This window comes from Callospermophilus lateralis, chromosome 3 (genome assembly GCF_048772815.1).
Source record: "Callospermophilus lateralis isolate mCalLat2 chromosome 3, mCalLat2.hap1, whole genome shotgun sequence".
Classification (NCBI taxonomy): domain Eukaryota; kingdom Metazoa; phylum Chordata; class Mammalia; order Rodentia; family Sciuridae; genus Callospermophilus; species Callospermophilus lateralis.
The window spans coordinates 14,607,694-14,625,655 of record NC_135307.1 but is presented as its reverse complement, the minus strand read 5'-3'; the positions used below and the strand labels follow the sequence as shown (position 1 = coordinate 14,625,655).

Sequence of the window (17,962 nt, the reverse complement as noted above, 5' to 3'; positions counted from 1 at the left end):
GGCCTGGGGAGTGATATGCTCTGCCCTGGAGGTCCTGGAGGAGAACGGGGAATCTAAAAATAGTGAGGGCCAGTCCTGAATTGCAAGTTTCTATTCCCAGAATAGATGTTCTGCAATAATCCAGTTTCCAAAGTAAAATATTCAAAGGAAAACATTATGTACATAATAGAAATGGAACTTGAGTGACGGAGGTTTTTGAGAGATTTAGAAGGAAAATCTAGGATTAAGACAGCGGTGACAACGTTCTGATGACCACCGTAACTAGAGGCTCATAGGCGGGGGGCGGGGGGGGGGCCTTGCCACGGGAGGCCAGGGTACAAAGGCAGGAATCTGGAGGGGCAGTCAGGGCAGCCTGCTCGGAAGAGGCAATTCTAAACTGAACCTGCAAGGACACTAGAAGGTGTCCTGGGAGTCCCTGCAGTGACTAGTGTACACTGGGCTGTGCATACAGAAAGGGCCCTTGCATTGTTTGGGGGGGGGTGTGGAGGGCGTGGGGATTTCTCTTGGGTTCAGGGTGTATTCCTGGGGTCCCTGTGTTTGATTCTGATCATTTGGGGCAGGAACTACAGCAGCCTGTTTCCCCTGCGGAGTATGAGGGGGCAGGGCCCAGCTCCCAGCAACCTACCCCGCGACCCACCCCCAGGACAAAACCCAGCAGAGGGCACATTTGAATGAATGAACAACAAAAAGGAGGAAATTGAGGGAGGAGAAATGGAGAGTTAAATGTGTTACGGAGAGGCAGGCGCCAGCTCTCGGCACTCGGCAAACGCTCCTGCCACCTTCCTCCCCAATCCCTGGGCCAGGGCGGGTGGCACTTCCCCAGCTGTCCCAGGTGCTACTGGCTGCTCCCCCAGGGCAGGACCCTGCACTTTGGCCGCAGCTGGGAGGGTCTGAGATCTGTCCCCACCGAGGAAGCCTGGGCCAGGGTCCCTCTGACTACAGCCCCCCAATCCGAGACCTCCTGACACACCTCTGGGTGGCTGGTCCCATCAACTGGATCCTAGAGTGACAGGGCCTGCCTCTCGGCCCCTCTCCTCCACTCCCTCCCAGAGGCCTTTCTTTATTCCCGAGACTGGAGTTGGGTCTTAGCTTCAGGAGAGGCCGAGGAGCCAGTGATGCCCGAGGTCAGGTGTCCCCTTGCGCCAGCCTCCTGCGTCCCTCCCTGCTGTGGTGGCCCTCTGGGAACTGCCCGGGGGGCTCTCCTCGCCCAGTCAGTACGGCTGCCGCCTGGACGCTGGCTCCCGTGACCTGAGCGCCTGGCTTTGGGCTGGCAGTGGTCAGGCCTGCCCTGCAGGAGGCCCAGGCTCCTCTGGCGGAGGCCGCCCAGACTCAAGGAAAGCAGGTCCTGTGGACCCAGGAGCAGGCAGGGCAGTCCCCACCCCACAACGGCCTGGGGACTGTGTGGCTTCCAGAAGGGTTCATGAGGGTCATGGTCCTCATGTCGGAAGCTTGGACAGGCCCAGAGGATTCCAAGACTGGGAAGCCCTTTCCCTGTGCTTCTGTGGTCTCTGGGGTGGAGAGATCAGGACCAGGCCGCTCTGCCAGCCCCCAGACTGAGCAGAGACACCTGGACTTCATCTCTGGGCTAGACCCACAGGCCACGAGCCCTGCGCGTCCCCTGCCTCCCCAGGCACCCAGCAGGTCCTGCCAGGACACACCTCACCCGACTCTGGCCGGCTTCTGGCTGTGAAGACCACCACCCACTACAGAGAGGTGACCGGCTCCCCCTCCCCACCAGCCACACTGCTCCCTGGGGAAGGGCAAGGTGGGAGGGTAGAGGGCAGTTTTCAGGACACAGATGGGCCCAAGTGACCGTTCTGTGTGCCCTGTGTAGAAGACCATGCCTCTCAAACCCAGGCTCTTCCAGGGCCGAGCTAGAAGGCAGCTGAGCTTGGAGGAGGCCCACTGTTCTGCCTTGTGCCCACTGCAGGGCCCATATCACTAGGCACTTCAAATCTGGTCCCTCTGTTCCACCCCTCTCTGGTGCCCTCTAAGACTGGAGAAATGGGAAGGAAATCAGGGAACAGCCGCCCACCCTCGGTGCCCAGCCCGGCTTCTCTGCTTGCTCCTCTGGCTTTCCTCTTAGAGGTGGTGCCCCTCACGGTGGGCCAGAGCTGGCCTATTCTGGCGTGTGAGAATGGACTGGTGAATTCCAGCAATTCTGCATTACTAAAAATGGACTTCGATTGGGCTGGGGATGTGGCACAAGCGGTAGCGCGCTCGCCTGGCATGCGTGCGGCACGGATTCGATCCTCAGCACCACATACAAACAAACGATGTTGTGTCCACCGAAAACTGAAAAATAAATATTAAAATTCTCATTCTCCTCTCTTTCTCTAAAAAATAATAGTAATAAAAACGGACTTCGATTAATCCACAATTAAATATTAGAAGCAAAAGTAATAAATACTCAAAATCCACTACTTCCTAATTATTTTGCCAGCTCCTCTGCCTTCGTGGTTATTCATGCCTGTATCTGGGTGGTGGTGAGGCTATACAGTGGGGTGTGCCGCGCACCCCTTCCCAGCCCATGTTTAGTCACTTTGTAATGGCAGCTTGACATCAGCCACCGCGAGAATATTTACACCACAGAAACAGGCCAGTGTTGATCCAGGGCGCAGTCAATGCTTTTGCATCTCTACTTAAGAGAGTAAATGGAAAAAATGTTAAGTTTAAAAGCGTGCTGGGTGGACACTTTGGTGAGTTCTATTTTAATCTTAGATTAACTCATTCTACATGTGAGGCCCTCACGGTGGGAACAGCATGAAAAACTGAGGAAATCCATCCCACGTTCATAAACTGATTCAGCAAGGTCACGCATACCACCAGCCAATGAAGTCTGACACAGGCCTCTGAGGCGTCCCCCTCATCTGGTTAACACAGAAAACACCAACCAGCACTCATTCACGTTGGAGCCCCAGTCATGGCAGAAGCATCTGGAGGTTGTCTACAAGTATACAAAGGCAAAATCCAAGATCTGGGGGGCTGGGGATGGAGCTCAGTTGGCAGAGGGCTTCCCTTGCATGAGCAAGGCCCTGGGTTCAATCCCCAGCACCCCACACACACTCACCAAAGGAAAAAAAAAAAAATCCCTGACCTGGGACTCCCCATGGTCGATGGTCACATGGATAGGACACAGGAAGAGTGAGCAGGGGTCAACATCCTCTGAGTGTTTACCGGGGCAGGCGAGGGGTGGGCTGGGTGTGAGCTGGGTGTTGGACATCTGAGGTGCGTTTGGGACATTCAACTTGGACACGTGGATCTGGAGCCTTCTGGAAGTAGCTGGTAATTACAACCGTGTGTGTGCAGGAGCTTGTCGGGGACAGGGAGTGACGAGCAGGCAGGGTGTGCCTGAGGTGAGCCGCTCTGAGGACCGGGTCTGCAGAGGCCTGGGTGTGGCTGCCGAGGGAGGGAACTGCTCCAGAAAGGCCACCTGAGGCGAACCACCTTGGGACTGGTGACACGGGTGACCTTAGCAGGAGCCCTCTCCCTGAGCACATAAGAATGGAAGATGGCAGCTGACGCACAGAGCCCATGGGGCTCGCTTCCTGCTTGATGTAGGACGGTTGGGGTCTGGACCTTTCCTTGCTGACCTCCCTGAACTGCCACCAGAGAAGGCTAGGCTGACAGGTTAAGGTCAGTCCCAGGGTTGGAGGCTGTGACCCGGGACAAAAGCAGTTGGCAGGTTCCAGACAAATCCCTGGGTCCAGGATGGGACAGGTTGTGTCAAAGAATGAGGGACCATGGGGGTGGGTGTTAGCTGAGGAAGCCAGTAGTCAGGCGGGTAGTGACTTCAGGCCTCAAGTTCAGGAGAGGCCGGGGCTGGAGGCCAACACCTGCTGGTCTCCTGTGGGGTGCGTGGAAGAGAAGCCGAGGGAGGACCCAGGGCCCTGCACAAGCCATGGACAGTGGCAGCAGGAAAGAGGTAGCAGATGAGGGCAGCAAGCAGCTGAGAGGGTGAAAGCCGTGCAGAAGACGGGCTGTGACCGTCAAGCTGCGACTGCCTCAAGCAGACTGGGGTGTCAAACCTGCAAAGGCCACAGAGTGAAGACCGAAGTGGCTACGGCTTAGAATGGTTGGAAGCAGCACGACTGGCGGTCCCCCAACAAGAGGCCAGATATGGGGACAGATTGCAGAATCCTGGGGGTGGGGGGGAGGCAGGAGATCCTTCCCAAGTCGAGGCTGGTGAGGCAGGAAGGACCAGGAGACAACAGTGGGACACAAAAACCGTAAAAGGATCTGGTCACGTGTGGCTATCTCCGGTGTCTTCTCCCCTCTCCCTTCCCCTTTTCATTATCCACCTCACCTGAGGCCCCCCAGGTCCAAATTCCAGACCCAGCACTTACTTAAGAGCCGAGCAGCCTCGGGAAGGTCACAAAGGCACCACTTCCAGCCGAGCTCCATGTCAAAACGGGACTCAGTTTTCGCTGACGCGGGGTTGGGGTGTGTGGTTACTGTACAGCAGACCATGAGCTTCACATTCGTCTGGTCCGTGGAGCAGCAGCCCCAAAGTAGCTATGAATCCCCTGGTCCAGGGGGCAGCCCCAGGACCCAAGCCGGGAGTCCGAGCTGTACAGCCTGCTGGACACTAGGATGGTACCAACAACATGTGGCGAAGGACCAGGACTCGCTTCGGTTCTGTTCTGCTTTATTACAACCCTGTCCTGTGTTCCAGAATGATGGCTCTTTAACATGCCACCCGAAACATTCCCACAGTGGATCCTGTTAACATTCAAAAGTCTCCCCATTTCTTTCTCAGCACATTAAATCAAAAGGGGGGAAATCTTTTTTTAAAAAAGTCAATAGGTTTAGCCCATCCCAGGAAAAGCACCTTTACAATAGGAAAACTAAATGCGTCAGGAATCTGACCAAATACACAAAGCAGCAGGTACGATTCCTGAAGGAATGACTCCCAAAGGAACATAAATAGATCCCCCCAAAGTATATATATTTCACGAGTGTGTACATATATATTAAAAGAAATTTGGTTTTTAACCCCCCCCCAAATTATCCAGAAATCAACATCCCACCTGAGATGGGGAAGCCGGGTGCTGCAGCCATACCACAAGCCAAGCAGGCACCTCTGTGCACAGGCCTCCCCCGCCCCTACGCTCGCTCCTGGGACAGGGCCGGGGCATCTCTGCACCCAAGGCCCAGGCCCAGCAGATCCAGTGTTTGTAGAAATTGAGCTAGGAAGGCTGGTCCTGGGTGGCCTGGAGACCCCAGAACCAACTGGAGGAGGGAACAAATGCCCAGGCCCCGCACAACCAGACCCGAGGGCACGGCCCTGGGGCAAAGGAAATGCTGGACCCCAGGGGCAGGACGGCAGTGCTCCCTCCCAGCTTTAGCTGCCTCTGGGTTCCGCCCGAAGCCCTCCAGGTCCTTGTACTTGCCCAGTCTGGGCTGTTCCCAGGATCCAATGGCCTTGAGGAGTCGTTTCCAGACCCACCAGGGATCAGCCTGTGAGCCTGCTGTGTGTGTGTGCACGCGCACCCATGCGCGTTTTTTAACGGAAGTCAATGGTTTGCACACGAGTGTTCTACCAGGGTCCACTCGAATAGTGTCTGCTCTGGGCCAGGTCGGATTTGTCACTGCTTTCTAAGTGGCCCCCATGCTAAGTGGATCTGTTCCAAAGCCACCAGCAGCCGGCAGGAAGCTCCAGGTATAGAAGACGCATTACACACCTGGCGGTCATCCCCTTGGGACTTGGCACAGTGTTCAGGAAACAAACGGGACAGTGGCGTGGGGACCCCTTCCTCCTCCACCCTCTCCCAGCACCGAGGCAGCCAGGAGAAGGGCCTCGGGATCAGAAGGCGCCTCAGCAGTGAGGTTCGGGAGCTGCTGGCCCACCAGACCAGTCACACGCAGCCGTACTCGTACCACACTGTCTGTGGGTCCCCGCCCGGCTCCGGGGACGCCGGTGCGCTCCTGGAGCTGCCCCCTCGGCTGAGGTCCTCAGGGCCCCGGCTGCCGTGAGGAGCCGAGTCAGGGGACCTCCCAGGGCTCTTGGCTGGGAGCCCCTCATTGTAGCCCTGCCCTGGAACCCCATCTCCCTCTGCGCTGCTGAGCCCTGCCCGGACAGGGGCGATGGTGGCCACCTCCCCTGAATGTGGGGACATTTTGGGCTTGGTCCTGGCAGTTGGGGTGGCAACAGGTGAGAAGTGCTGCAGCTGGGAGCTACTGCCACTGCCACCTCCCATGGCAATAGCTGGCGCTGTGGCGGACTGCTGCAGGGGGGCCAGCCTCTCCTCCTTTGGAGGAGCCAGTGAGAAGCGCCTCATGTCCAGTGGCCGGCTACGGGGGCCTGAGCCCTGCAGTGGGGTCCGCTCCCGCGCCAGGCTGTGGGAGCTGGGGGGTGCGGGACTGTGCAGGCTGTGGCTGCCTGTCTCTCTGCCCCCCGAGGCCTCGATACCCCCCGCCTTCTGAGGGGACTCTGGCTTGCAGGCCTCTGGCCCGCTGGCCCGCAGAAGGTCAGCTGAGGCCAAGCTGAAGGCGCGGCTCAGGGACGCACTCCGGCTAGCAGATGTGTGGGAGGTGCAGGATGCGGCGGCCTGTCGGGGTCTGCCCAGGGACAGGCTCTGGGGAGGCTGGGCCTGTCGCGGGGGTGTACTGGCCGGGGCTTCCGCCTCAGCTGGCCTGAAGTTTGGCTTCATGTAATGTCCAGGCTTCGGCTGCTTCCCCTCGGGGGCGCCAATGGCCATCTTGATTGGGGCCACATGGCTGACGGGCATCTTGGCCCCTTCCTTCCTGGCAGGTGGTCCCGGCAGGCTTCTGATGGCCACAAAATTATTGGCTGTTCGGAAGTAGTCTCTTAGCAGGTCATCCGGGCAACCGGGAGGAGCATCCTGCAGAGGAGAAAGGCGTGGGGAGATGGGATGGGGGCCGCTGGGTCCTCAGAGCCAGGATGCCCTGGAGTCCACTCAGCAGAAACGAGGTCTCCCACAGGACCCACTCCCAGAAAGGGTCAGGACCGTCAGGCAATGGGGCATCCCTGGGCAAAGAACCCCAGAGGCTCCAAAGCAGCCCTCAGCCCCTGCAGATAAGAATGCTGATCCAGAAGGGACGATGACCTCGCGCACAGCCAGCCCACCCTGTTGTGGGTGCCGAGAGCCCCACCACCACTGCTCCCATCTGTCTCCTTTCTCTGCCCTGCAGAGTAGGTGCTGGGGGGGGGGGGAGTGTGACGGAATTCCCTGTCATTCTAGCAGGCCCAGAGATGTCACAAGGACATTCCCCAGGCTGAGAAAGGGAGGCAGGGGGAGACAGAGGGGGCAGGAAGAGGCCAGAGGGGATAGCCAGGCTGCCCAGGCAGGAAGGTGCACAGCCTGAGGCTGCCCATTAACCCGCTGCCCAGGCAGAACAGCTGCCACCCGGGCTTGGCCTCCTTTGCCACCGTTTAGCAGGCAGAGCCACTGGAGGCAGAGGCCTGTGACTCTGGGTCACTGCAGCCTTCTGCCCACTCCTCTCAGCCTGGCACAAGCAGCCAAGTAAGGTTTGCCCGGAGGCTGGTGGACGCAGGAAGAGGAGGAAGGGGACGTGAGGGTCAGCACCAGCCTGCTGTGCCAATCTGGAGGCAGCTCAGCAGCTCAGGAGCCACCTGCACCCGCCAACAATCCCCACCCCATGAAAACTCCTGCCACACAGCCGGACAGCGATGTGCTCCGCCGTGTTATGCCACAGGTCCTGGGTGAGTGTCCAGTGAGACCTGCTTATTAATATCCTAAGGTGCCATGTATCACTCATGGTGGTCAGCGCTGTTCTGGGAGCTGCGTGTGTATCTGCCAAAATGCTCACTGCATTCTCTGCAGCCTGGCAGGGCCGCGCAGTGCGCACTGGGCCACCTGCGGCTGGCCAGGCAGTGGCAGTGGCAGTGGAGGTCAGCACTACGCAGCCAGAGCACGGCTGGCCGGGGGTGGAGGCCCCAGGCTGCCGGCTCCAGGGCCTCTCCCCACACCTGCCACTCCTCTCTGCGAGCCGCTGCTCTCCTTAGAGATCGACTCATGATAACTGCGCGTTCTCGGGGACAGTGTGATAATTCAGGACACATATCCAAGATGTGACTCAAACCAGGGAGGCGCACGTTTTCACCTCCTCATACGCTATTGTGTTTGGAGCCCTCAAACTCCTCTCCTAGGTCTTCACAAACACACTGTGCAGTCACCCTTGGGTGCTGGGGAGCATGAGGACCGACTCCTCTCATCTCTTTGGCTCTTGTCACCTGCTGTCTGGCTGCCCTCTGGTGCCAGCCAGCATTTACTTCTCTAGTCTCTTCCATGATATCAACCTTCACGGCTTCCACAAATAAGCAAGAACACGCAGCACGTGTCTGTGTTGTCACGCTTCTGAGTGTGACACCACCTTCAGGAGACCACGCTCACCGGCCCCCCAGGGAGCCTCATCCTGAGGCACCTGCTCTTAGCATCAGTGACACTTGGGGAGCAGAGGCAGGGTGGAGTCCCTTTCCATGGCTTCTCCAGGTGGGGAGGCCGCTGTCTGCACAGGGCCCTGCTTGTGGAGGGCCAAGCACCAGGCTCTAACAGACACTGTTGCAGGGAGACTGTGCCGTCTCCTTTAAGCTGAAAAGGGACAGGTGCTACCACAGAGCACGGGGACTGGTCTGAGCTGATCAGGAGGGAGCTCAGGACCCCCTGACCCAAGATCTGCAAAGGGAAGGAAGCATGGCAGGACGGGACAGAGGATCGGGGCTCTCTGGGCCGCTCTTATTCAACCCGCTGGCGTGCTCACGCGGTGGGACCCGGGCAGCAGCAGAGCATCATCAGCAATTTACTAAGGACACACATCTTCAGTGCTACCTCAGACTGACAGAAACCCAGGGGCTGGCCTGTGTCTGGCAGGCCCACCGTGCAGTTCTGAGGCACACTCCTGCCTGAGGATCACCCCACGGATCGTGGGCCCCAAAGGCAGGGATGCTGTCTTAGCTTGGTCTCTGGCTCCTTGCAGACTGAGTCCTTGGTAGACAGAAACAGGAGCAAAGGGAGAACAGAGATCATGTCTTTCGCCTCCAGTCTCTGCCTCCTGCAAGGAGAGGCACTGAGCAGGTGGACGCTGCCAGCTGCCGGGAGCTGTCTGGCTTTGCTTCAAGGGCAGGCACCATGCATGCTGCCCCGCACATAGCAGGTGCTCAATAAATACCCGCCAGGCAAACGTTTATGTTCCCTGTGCTACTGGGCCACGTTCACCTAGATCAGAGAGGTAGACACAGCCCAATTAGGTGGAAAGACTGAAATACTAAGTCTTCAACAGGTCTCAATGACAAGACAGGGTTTTCTTTCACTCAGTAACCCAGGTACTCTTCCAGGGCTGATCACGTTCCTGAATTCAGAGCGAGCACATCCAACACGCAAAAGCTACATGCAGGGACGCTGGAAAGGTGACAGAGAAGGGTCTGTCTGCAAGTGGAGCTCAGGAGGAGCACCAGTACGGGGGTCAGCACCTGGAGCCACATGCCCAAGTCAGCTTGCCACTCATTTTCAGGCAGCCTGTGAGCCAAGAATAGTTTTTACAGTTTCTAAATGATTGAACAAAAATATTAAGGAGAAAGTTAGCTAGGACTGCAAGTTCCTAGCCAACTCCAGCAATTTGGTGAGGCTCTGTCTCAAAAAATAAAAAAATTATAAAGGGCTGGGGATGAAGCTCAGTGGTAGAGCACCCAGTACTGCTCTTAAAAAAAAAAAAGGAAGAAAAGTCATTTTACAACGAGAAAAATCATATGAAATTCCAAATGCAGTGTCCTTAAGACAAGTTCTGTCCGATGGCAGGCCTAGTTACCGACACTGGCCAGTGTCTACTTCTCTATGGTGACAGAGCTGAGTGGATGCAACTGAACTACGTGACCCAGAAAGTCTAAAGTATTTACCCTCTGCCACCTGCTGCTGGGGACGCAGGTAAGCAGGTGCTCAGAGCCATGCCATGACCCCTGGCAGGACGTCCTGACCAGCAATGGAGTGCTGGCCCCAGGCCGTGAGCCTACTTCAAGCCTGGAGGAAAGCAGCACCTGCTGTCTGGGGCCCGTGGGCAGCTCCTAGTGACCCGCCGGCTCCTGCCACCGCCAGGCCAGTCCTGCATAAGGCCTTACACGCCCCCATGCCCCCGTCCTGAGCGAGCAGAGTGAGGGGCAGCCCCGGCCGCCTACAGCCCTGCCTGGCACTCACGTGGCTTGGGGAGCTGCGGTTGCTCTCCTCCAAGAATTCCTCCAAGGTGACCATCTCGCTGCTCGGGGAGGCCGAGCAGGGCCGCATTCCTGTGTGTGGGAGGGCTGTGCCCCTCTTCTGGGTACCCTCCTGGGGGAGAGGCCCGTTCCGGGGCAGGGGGTTCTCGTGGCGGCCAAGGGCACTGCGTCCTGGAGCACCAGCCTCCCGGGGCAGCGTGGCCGGGTCCCTGCTGGGGATCAGGTCTTCACTGCTGAAGCTCTCGGACCGGCCATGGAGCTGGTCGGAGGAACCTGGGCAGGGGACAGAGGGGCACATGTCAGTCCCAGCCGGCACCGTGCTTCCTCTGGCTCACTAAAAACCCATGAGGAAACCCTGCCCAAGCCAGGTATGGTGGCAGCACACTGTAATCTCAGTGGCTCAGGAGGCTGAGGCAGGAGGATCCAGAGTTCAAAGCCAGCCTTAGCAACTTAGTAAGGCCCTAAGCAACTCAGCAAGACCCTGTCTCAAAATAAAATGTAAAAAATATAAAAAAGAGCCCTGTGGCTCAGGAGTTGAGTACTGCTGGGTTTAATACCCAGTACCAAGAAGAAAAAAAAACAACAAAAAAAGAACCCTGCCCAAGGCTCACCCCCACCCTGCTATAAAGGACCTTTTAGAATCCTCTAGGGCTTTACTTTAGTTTTAAAGACAAATTAAAATGAGATAAAAGTAAAGTTTCCACTGAAGTTCAAATTAAAAAAAATTTATATACATACATATATGTATGTATGTGTATATTTTTTAATTCCATCTCCTGGGACTACTGACAGTCTCCTTTCTGAGTGTCAACTGTACACTACAATCAATGCAGTGCAAAAATATCGAACACTTCATAAATTTGCATGTTGTCCTTGTAGAGGGCCACGTAATCTCCCGGCAGAAGCAGCCATCAAACCCTAAATTACTAATACCCACAATACTCGCTGGAGGTCATGCACTCACATGTTAAAAGTTCATTAACCGCCCCCCCCCAAGGTGCTCTTCTAGGGCTGATCATGCAGAAGCTAAGAAGAAAAATGTCTTGGTAAGAGGTGTGGTCTTGAAGGAAAGAGGGCGCACCCATCCCCGTCTCACTGAGGGGACTTGCCCATGTCTATGGAGCAGGTCAGAGGGAGGAGACCTGAATCCAAACCTACTCAGACTTTCTAGCCTGTGCTAGAAACTGCATTTTGTGGCCATGAACACATGACGACGTGCCTAAAAGCCCCGCTAGAATGTCACGGCCGGAGGCACCCATCTACACAGACGCCCGCAGGCGCTCGGCAGGCAGGGCCTTACCTTTGAGGCTTGGAGGTGAGCTGTTGCTGGATGTGTTCCTGCTGCTCTCCAAGCTGCCTGGTCGTGATGCTGAGGGAAAGAGCGGTGCTCAGCATAAAGGGCCAAGGGCCAGGGGGACCCAAGGCCAGCCACCTCACGTGAGAAGAATGTGCAACCAAAGCTCAGCCCGAGCCCTCAGGAAGACCTTTGGGCGCTCCGTCTGCTCCCGCAGAAGCTTAGCTTCACCCACAGAGCCCGAGGTGCCGCACAGCCATGGAGAGAGAGAGCTTTGACAACCCGCCTTTACCCTCTAGGGCTGCAGTTTGGAATGACAGTAGTGACGGAGGAAATTCACAGAGCCCCAGTCTAGAAACAGAACAAGCAAGGGCTGCGGGGGGGCGAACCAAGGGCTGCACAGGGCTGCCGGGTCACATGTGTGACAGCGTGTCCCTGCAGGTGACAAACGGGGTGAGGGTGCTGGGACCGCAGGATGAAAAGGAGCAATCTGTCCTCCTGGGTGGGGGCTATTCCCTGGTGTCCCTGCCCCCAATTTACATGTCCCAGAGGGGAAATTGAGACTGACGTGACAAGCGTGGAGGCAGCTGGTCCCCTGGTGGCAGTGGTGCTGCCCTGCTGCAGACCCGCAGGAAGGCTGGCTCCATCCCCTGCGGAGGGTGAGCCACCCCCGAGGGCCTGCTGACTTCTCCTGCCAGGCTCTCCCAGCAGCCTGCCCTGTATCAGAATATCGCATGAGAAGACACCTCTTCCACTGGACTCAACCCCTGGGGGGGGACAGGGACAGTGTTTCTGTCTCTGCAACCCCTCAGCACACAGCAGATGCTAAGCTGACCTGGCAGGAGGCCCCGTGCTTGTGGTCCCCACAGAGAGTCTGCTCTGGTTTCCTGGGTCTACAGGGCTCCCAGTTCCCAAGCACTGATGAGCCCAGCAGGCATCTGGGAGGGACCCGAGAACACATGGCATCTGGGCACGGGCCAGAAAGAAGGTTCAGGAATAGCAAACAGCAAAGGCAATCCCCTCTGGGGAGGGAAAATCTGAAATAAACAAATACACGTCTTTAAAAAGGTGGGACGTTTTGCTACGAGAAACAGAAACCAACCGGCTGGGCACGCACCGTGGTTTACTCAAGTGCTGCCGCAAATCCCTCCTGTCCTGAAGACGGGAGCTGGTGCTCAGCCACCAGTCACAAGTCTGGGTACTGGGGGAGATGTCCTGCTGTACGGTCCCCGCATGGTGTGAAGGCAGAGGGCTCCAGGGACCAGGTCTCCTCACAGAGCCTGTCTGCTCACAGAAGACACGAGGCCTCCCTGGTGTGCGCTGCAGCCGCAGCATAGGCGTTAGGGTGGGGTGGGGTGCCGTGCGCCCTGGGTGCAAGAGGCAAGCTAAATGCCCGTGAATTAACTTACTGAGCGTTTTTTTGTTTGTTTGTTTTTGTTTTTTAAGGATCATTTCCCCACTCTTGCAAAGTTGCTTTTCAAAAACTGAGGACTACAGTTAGAATGGCAATCATGGGGAATCACTCCTGGCGGGAGGGGAATCACCCTCTCGTGCTCTCAGTGGGATGGGCGCTCTGGAGAGCCGTGTGGAGCTTCCGCCAGGACTGGAAATGACCCAACTACACTGTTGCCTGTGTACCAATGCTTCCGCAGGCGATTCACAATAGCCAAGTTATGGAACCAGCCTGGTGCCCGTCAACAGACAGCTGGATAAAGAAATACGGCGTGGGGCTGGGGTGGTGGCTCAGTGGTAGAACACCTGCCTAGCATGTGCAAGGCATTGGGTTTGATTCTCAGCACCGCATAAAAATGAATAAAAAAAAGAAAATACGGCGTGTATACACGGTGGCGTTCTACTGAGCCACAGTGAAAAATGAAATTGCCATTTGCTGGTGAAGAGATGGACCTGGAAATCATCGTGTTAAGTAAAATAAGCCTGACTCAGAAGGTCAAGGGTCAAATGTTTTCTCTCATATCTGAAAGGCAGAGAGAGAAAAGATAAAAATAAAAGAAGGGATCTCTAGAAAACAGAAGGGAGACCAGCAGACTAGAGCAAGGGGACCAAGGGGGAGGGACTGAGGTTACTCTATGTCCACACGTGAACACACCTGGATCCCGCTTAGTAACTATGACCCACTAACAGTAACAGAGGAGACCAGAGTAGAGCCAGGTGATGGGGGAGGAGAGCGGAGAGGGGAGGGGGAGGGAAGGGTCCTGGGGAAGGAGACGGACCAAATCACCTGCACGTATAACTTCAGCACAATGAATCTATCATGTAGATTATAATGCACCAACAAACAAATAGAAGAAAATCCCTAAATAAAGAGTCCATGCTAAATAAAAGGCTTGAGGACTTGGTCTGTGGCACTTGCTTAGCATGCCCGAGGGAGCCCTGGCTTCCATCCCCAGCACTGGGGGCGGGAGAAAAAACTCAGAAACGAGCCAAGCAGCTGGTCAATCGGAGAAGCCTGGGATCCCCTCTGCTTCCCCTCCAGAGAAACGTGCACCATCCTCAACCACAGGACATGTGCCGCCAACGGATTCTAGGACTTACTACAACTCGGAGCACCCCAGGCACGGAAAGCCCCAGCGAGGACAGAGAGGCCTTCCCGAACGGACACTCTGGGCGCCACCACCAGAACCTTCTGCCACACCTGCAGGGAGCGTCAGCACCCCGAGAGCTGGCACGTCAGGGAGGCGGTGCCGTCCCCACGGCTGGACAAGTGTAAGCACAGCTGCCTGCGCGGGCCCCTGGCAGGGCAGAGGACGGGAGCCCGGAAGACATGGTAACAGGAGCTGACCACAGCTGCAGGGGAGGCTGGTTCCCTGGAGAGTGAGCCCCATCCCACTCCACGGTCACCTCTCTACACGCTGATGCCACCCGACTTAGTGTGAAGGAAAAGTCCGAGTGACAGAAACCTCAGAACCCACACTGACGGGCTCCGGCCACGCGGTCACTCACCATGCTGCCTGGGCTGGGGGCACTGGAGCTCTGGAGGTGGGTCGCAGAGGTTGTCATCTGAATTACAGCCTGAAAAACACAGCTGGTGAGTTGGGGGTTCAGAATGCCCAACCAGCCACAGGCAAGCCCCGGCCCTCTGTTGGAGGGCCAGCTCTGACCTCTGTCTGGCACCCAAGTCGTGGCTATGTCCAGGGAGGAGGCGGGGAGGGTGGACTGTGCCTTGGGTCCTGCCTCTTCTAGCCCTCTGCTTACTTCTCCAGCCAGGAAGAGGAGACACTGAGTCAGAGGTGCACCCCTGACTCCTGTCCAATATTAACTTAGATCAAACTTCTGCCTGGGACCCCCAAACAAAAGGGGGGCTCTGGCCTAAGAACATGGTAACAGGAGCTGCCCACATCTGAGGGGCGGGACGGGCTCCCTGGAGGGTGAGGGCTCCTTGCACACATAGCACCTAACCAGATCCAGACCCAGGAACCGACCAGCCAGCAACCCACAACGGGTCCCTGAGGACAGTGAGATGCTCGAGGCTTCAAGCCTGCTCGTTCTGAGAACAGAGTCTGGGCCCCCTCCAACACAATGAGAGGGTGTCCATTTTGAAAACGGTTACATGCCCACTGGCATCATATGTCCAGAGAGTGAGGGTCCCTTCAATGTAGGGACCCTGGCTATGTTGCTTTTTGTTTACAGAACCATGGTTGTGCATGCCCAAGGCTTAAAGAGCTGTGTGACTGTTATTATTATGAAAAACTACCCTCCTAAGGCTGGGGATGTGGCTCTAGTGGTAGAGCACTTGCCTAGCATGCATGAGGCACTGGGTTTGATTCTCAGCACCACATAGAAACAAAATAAAAATATTGTGTTCACCTAAAGCTAAAAAATAAATACCTTTAAAAAAAAAAGAAAAGAAAAACTATCTTCTTGCTCTCAGACTTCCAATCCCCCAGAAGCAATCACACTCAACTCCTTTAACTATTTCTTTGGACATTTTCACCTCTTATAAGGATGTCTTTTTCAGTCTTAGACATTATCTTTTCTTTCCTGTTTGCATATTTTAAATTTTCAGATGCCTTTTCCCTCCCTGACTGCTCTTTTTCACAGCCTCCTGTTCTTGTTTCATGATGTAGTAACTTCTCTATGACTCTACCAATGCCGGGCATTTTAAAGTTGTCATCTCTGTGCTTCATGGCACTCCAGTTGCCTTTGGCACTGGTTTTGTTCTGTTTGGAATTACAGGCTCTCCTCAGGTGTTCAAGGCATCCTTGAGCTTCCAGGTGCTTCACCTGGCAAGACTCGACTGAGTCATTTGGCTGGGAATCGTTCCAGCTGATGAGATTACTCTGCGCATTTTACTCTCACAACTGAATGTAAACACACACATAGCCAACAGCATCCTGGGAGGGAGTACAGCTGTAACCCTTCCCTGGTCGCACTGCTTTTAGTGTGGGGCACTTGCCCTCGACTGCGTCAAGAGACTTGCAGGGCAGAGCACCTCTCATTCAACCTCTCGAGAAAACACCTCCAGGCTCATCACACTGGAGGGGCAGTAGCTGCCACAGTCCGGCTGCAGCAAAATAACCGGGGGGTGACGAGCAACTTGTGTACATTGATACAGCAGGAGTGGGAGCCTTTTATTGTAGGACAGGAGGGGTATATATACATTCCACACAGCTTATCTTAATTAACATAAACTAGATGCAGCAGTCAACCAATAAGGAATCTCCACACTTAATGGCTCGCTGGCGTTACTTCACAAACCACTCCCCCTGGCAAAATGCTAGGCGCCATCCCGACTTGTTTACAGACTCTAACATTAGCTGCCCGATTTCTGTCCAAACCCTGCTCAGCTCTACTTCATCTCTCTTCCAGAGCCACGTGGTGCCCAGGGCCTGAACACTGGAAGCTTTCGACCCCTGGGCCTCCTGGTGGTTGTTTGTCCAGTCACTGGGCTGTGAGTAGGACAGAGCCTCTGACACCGTCTCCTCTGCTCACACCTTTCAAAGCCCCTCCTGTCTCTAGGCCAGGGTGTGAAGGCCCTGGGCCCGATGTCACCCTCGGGAGGGCCCACACTCACCTTTGGTGCGGCCTGGGTGCCGGGGGGTGGGAGTGGAGCTGGAAGGGGCTGCCGTGATGGCCGAGGCCGAGCAGGTCCGGGAGCCCAGATCGGATGGCCAGGACTTCATGGCCGGGTCGGTGGAGGCTTCTGTGTGGTCAAGGCTGCCTCCGGGTGGGGACCCTCGCTTTGGTTTTAGATCCCCAGGACCTTGAGCAGAAGAGGACATTGAGAAATGAGACCACAAGCCCGTGCTGAGGCTGGGCAGCACACTGAGGCCCGAAGCAGGCGTAGCAGGGCACAAGGGCCACAGAGACACAAGCTGGGCACCACCCCTCCCAGCTACTCTGGGCCTGCTGGGGACTCCACCAGGCCAGCGCTGGCTCTCGGTCGGCCAGGCCAGAAGGATGGAGAAACAGGGCACACTCAAGAGCAAATGCTGGCAGAGTCCAGAGTGGTAGCTCAGGGCACACGTCTCCAGCCCCAGCTCGCAGCGGTCGTTCCCAGCAGCCCTCTGCTGAGGACCACTCCGGCCTGCAGCCAAAGCACAGGGACCCTCAGAATTTCACAAAGAAGTCTCCTGCCAACCTCAGTCGTCTGTCTCCTAAAAAGAGCAGCCCTCAGCTCCCCGTGGTGAGGCAGACACGAGGAGACGCTCACCTCGTGTCTCGTATTTTCAGCACTATTAATTTTTCTCCATGAACATATGCTCTTGACAAAATTAAATATAATCATGCATTAGAATGTTTAAAAACAAAAACAAAACAAAACAAACACGAAATGGGAGGGAGGGTGGGCGGTCCAGGTAGAGGGGAACACTAATGCCAGCGCAGCTTGGCAGGCCGCCCCTCCCTGAGCCCCAGGCCACGAGTCGTGTGGAGAGGCGGCCTCCCGGGCACTCGGTCTGGGCTCACTGCGGTTCTGAGTGCCCAGGTCTGATCTGAAACCGGGGACAATTTGGGTTTTGAAAGATAACCTTGATGAGAAGCAAGATTCAAGTCTGGTGGGATGAAGCGGGAGAGGTCATCCTGTGGGAGAGGTGAAATGAGAGTCCAGAGCGGAGGTGGAGATGGACAGACAGCATGAGCGGCACACAGAGACAGCACGGTTCCAGGGCACGCGAGGAGGACAGGCAGCTCGGGTCCCCAGAGCGAGCTCCAGGAGGTGCAGCCAGTGGAATCAACCTGAGCGTTTTCACAGCTGGGTGAACGTTAGGGTCACCTTGTTTTCATGGTGACACCTGCTCTCCCTTTACAGACAGTATTGACAATGACCTTTCAGGATAAATTTAACTTTGGAAACTGAGTCAACTTAGGGGGAAACACGTAGGCAAGCACAGGGTGGGGATCTGGCCATGGCGAACATCATGAAGACGGCGCCAAGGTGGCCGAGGAGGGGAGCGCGGCAGTCCCGGCCTGGCGGCCAGCGTCTCCCCTGCCCTGTAGGATTCGTGGCCAACACTCTTTCT

The 17,962-nt window shown here is 56.2% G+C and overlaps 1 protein-coding gene across 1 annotated transcript in view; it reads right to left on the bottom strand.

Annotated features, from left to right (window-relative positions):
- Window positions 1-4,631: 4,631 nt before the first annotated feature.
- Ccdc88c (coiled-coil and HOOK domain protein 88C) overlaps window positions 4,632-17,962 on the bottom strand; it is a 115,082-nt gene continuing 101,751 nt past the window's right edge. Inside the window, exons 26-30 of the mRNA XM_076849749.2 lie at window positions 16,516-16,704; window positions 14,445-14,513; window positions 11,490-11,558; window positions 10,173-10,462; window positions 4,632-6,845 (exon numbers count right to left, since the gene is read on the bottom strand). Coding sequence (XP_076705864.2) covers window positions 5,859-6,845; window positions 10,173-10,462; window positions 11,490-11,558; window positions 14,445-14,513; window positions 16,516-16,704 — 1,604 coding nt within the window. The 3' untranslated portion in view covers window positions 4,632-5,858. The remainder of the gene's footprint in view (window positions 6,846-10,172; window positions 10,463-11,489; window positions 11,559-14,444; window positions 14,514-16,515; window positions 16,705-17,962) is intronic.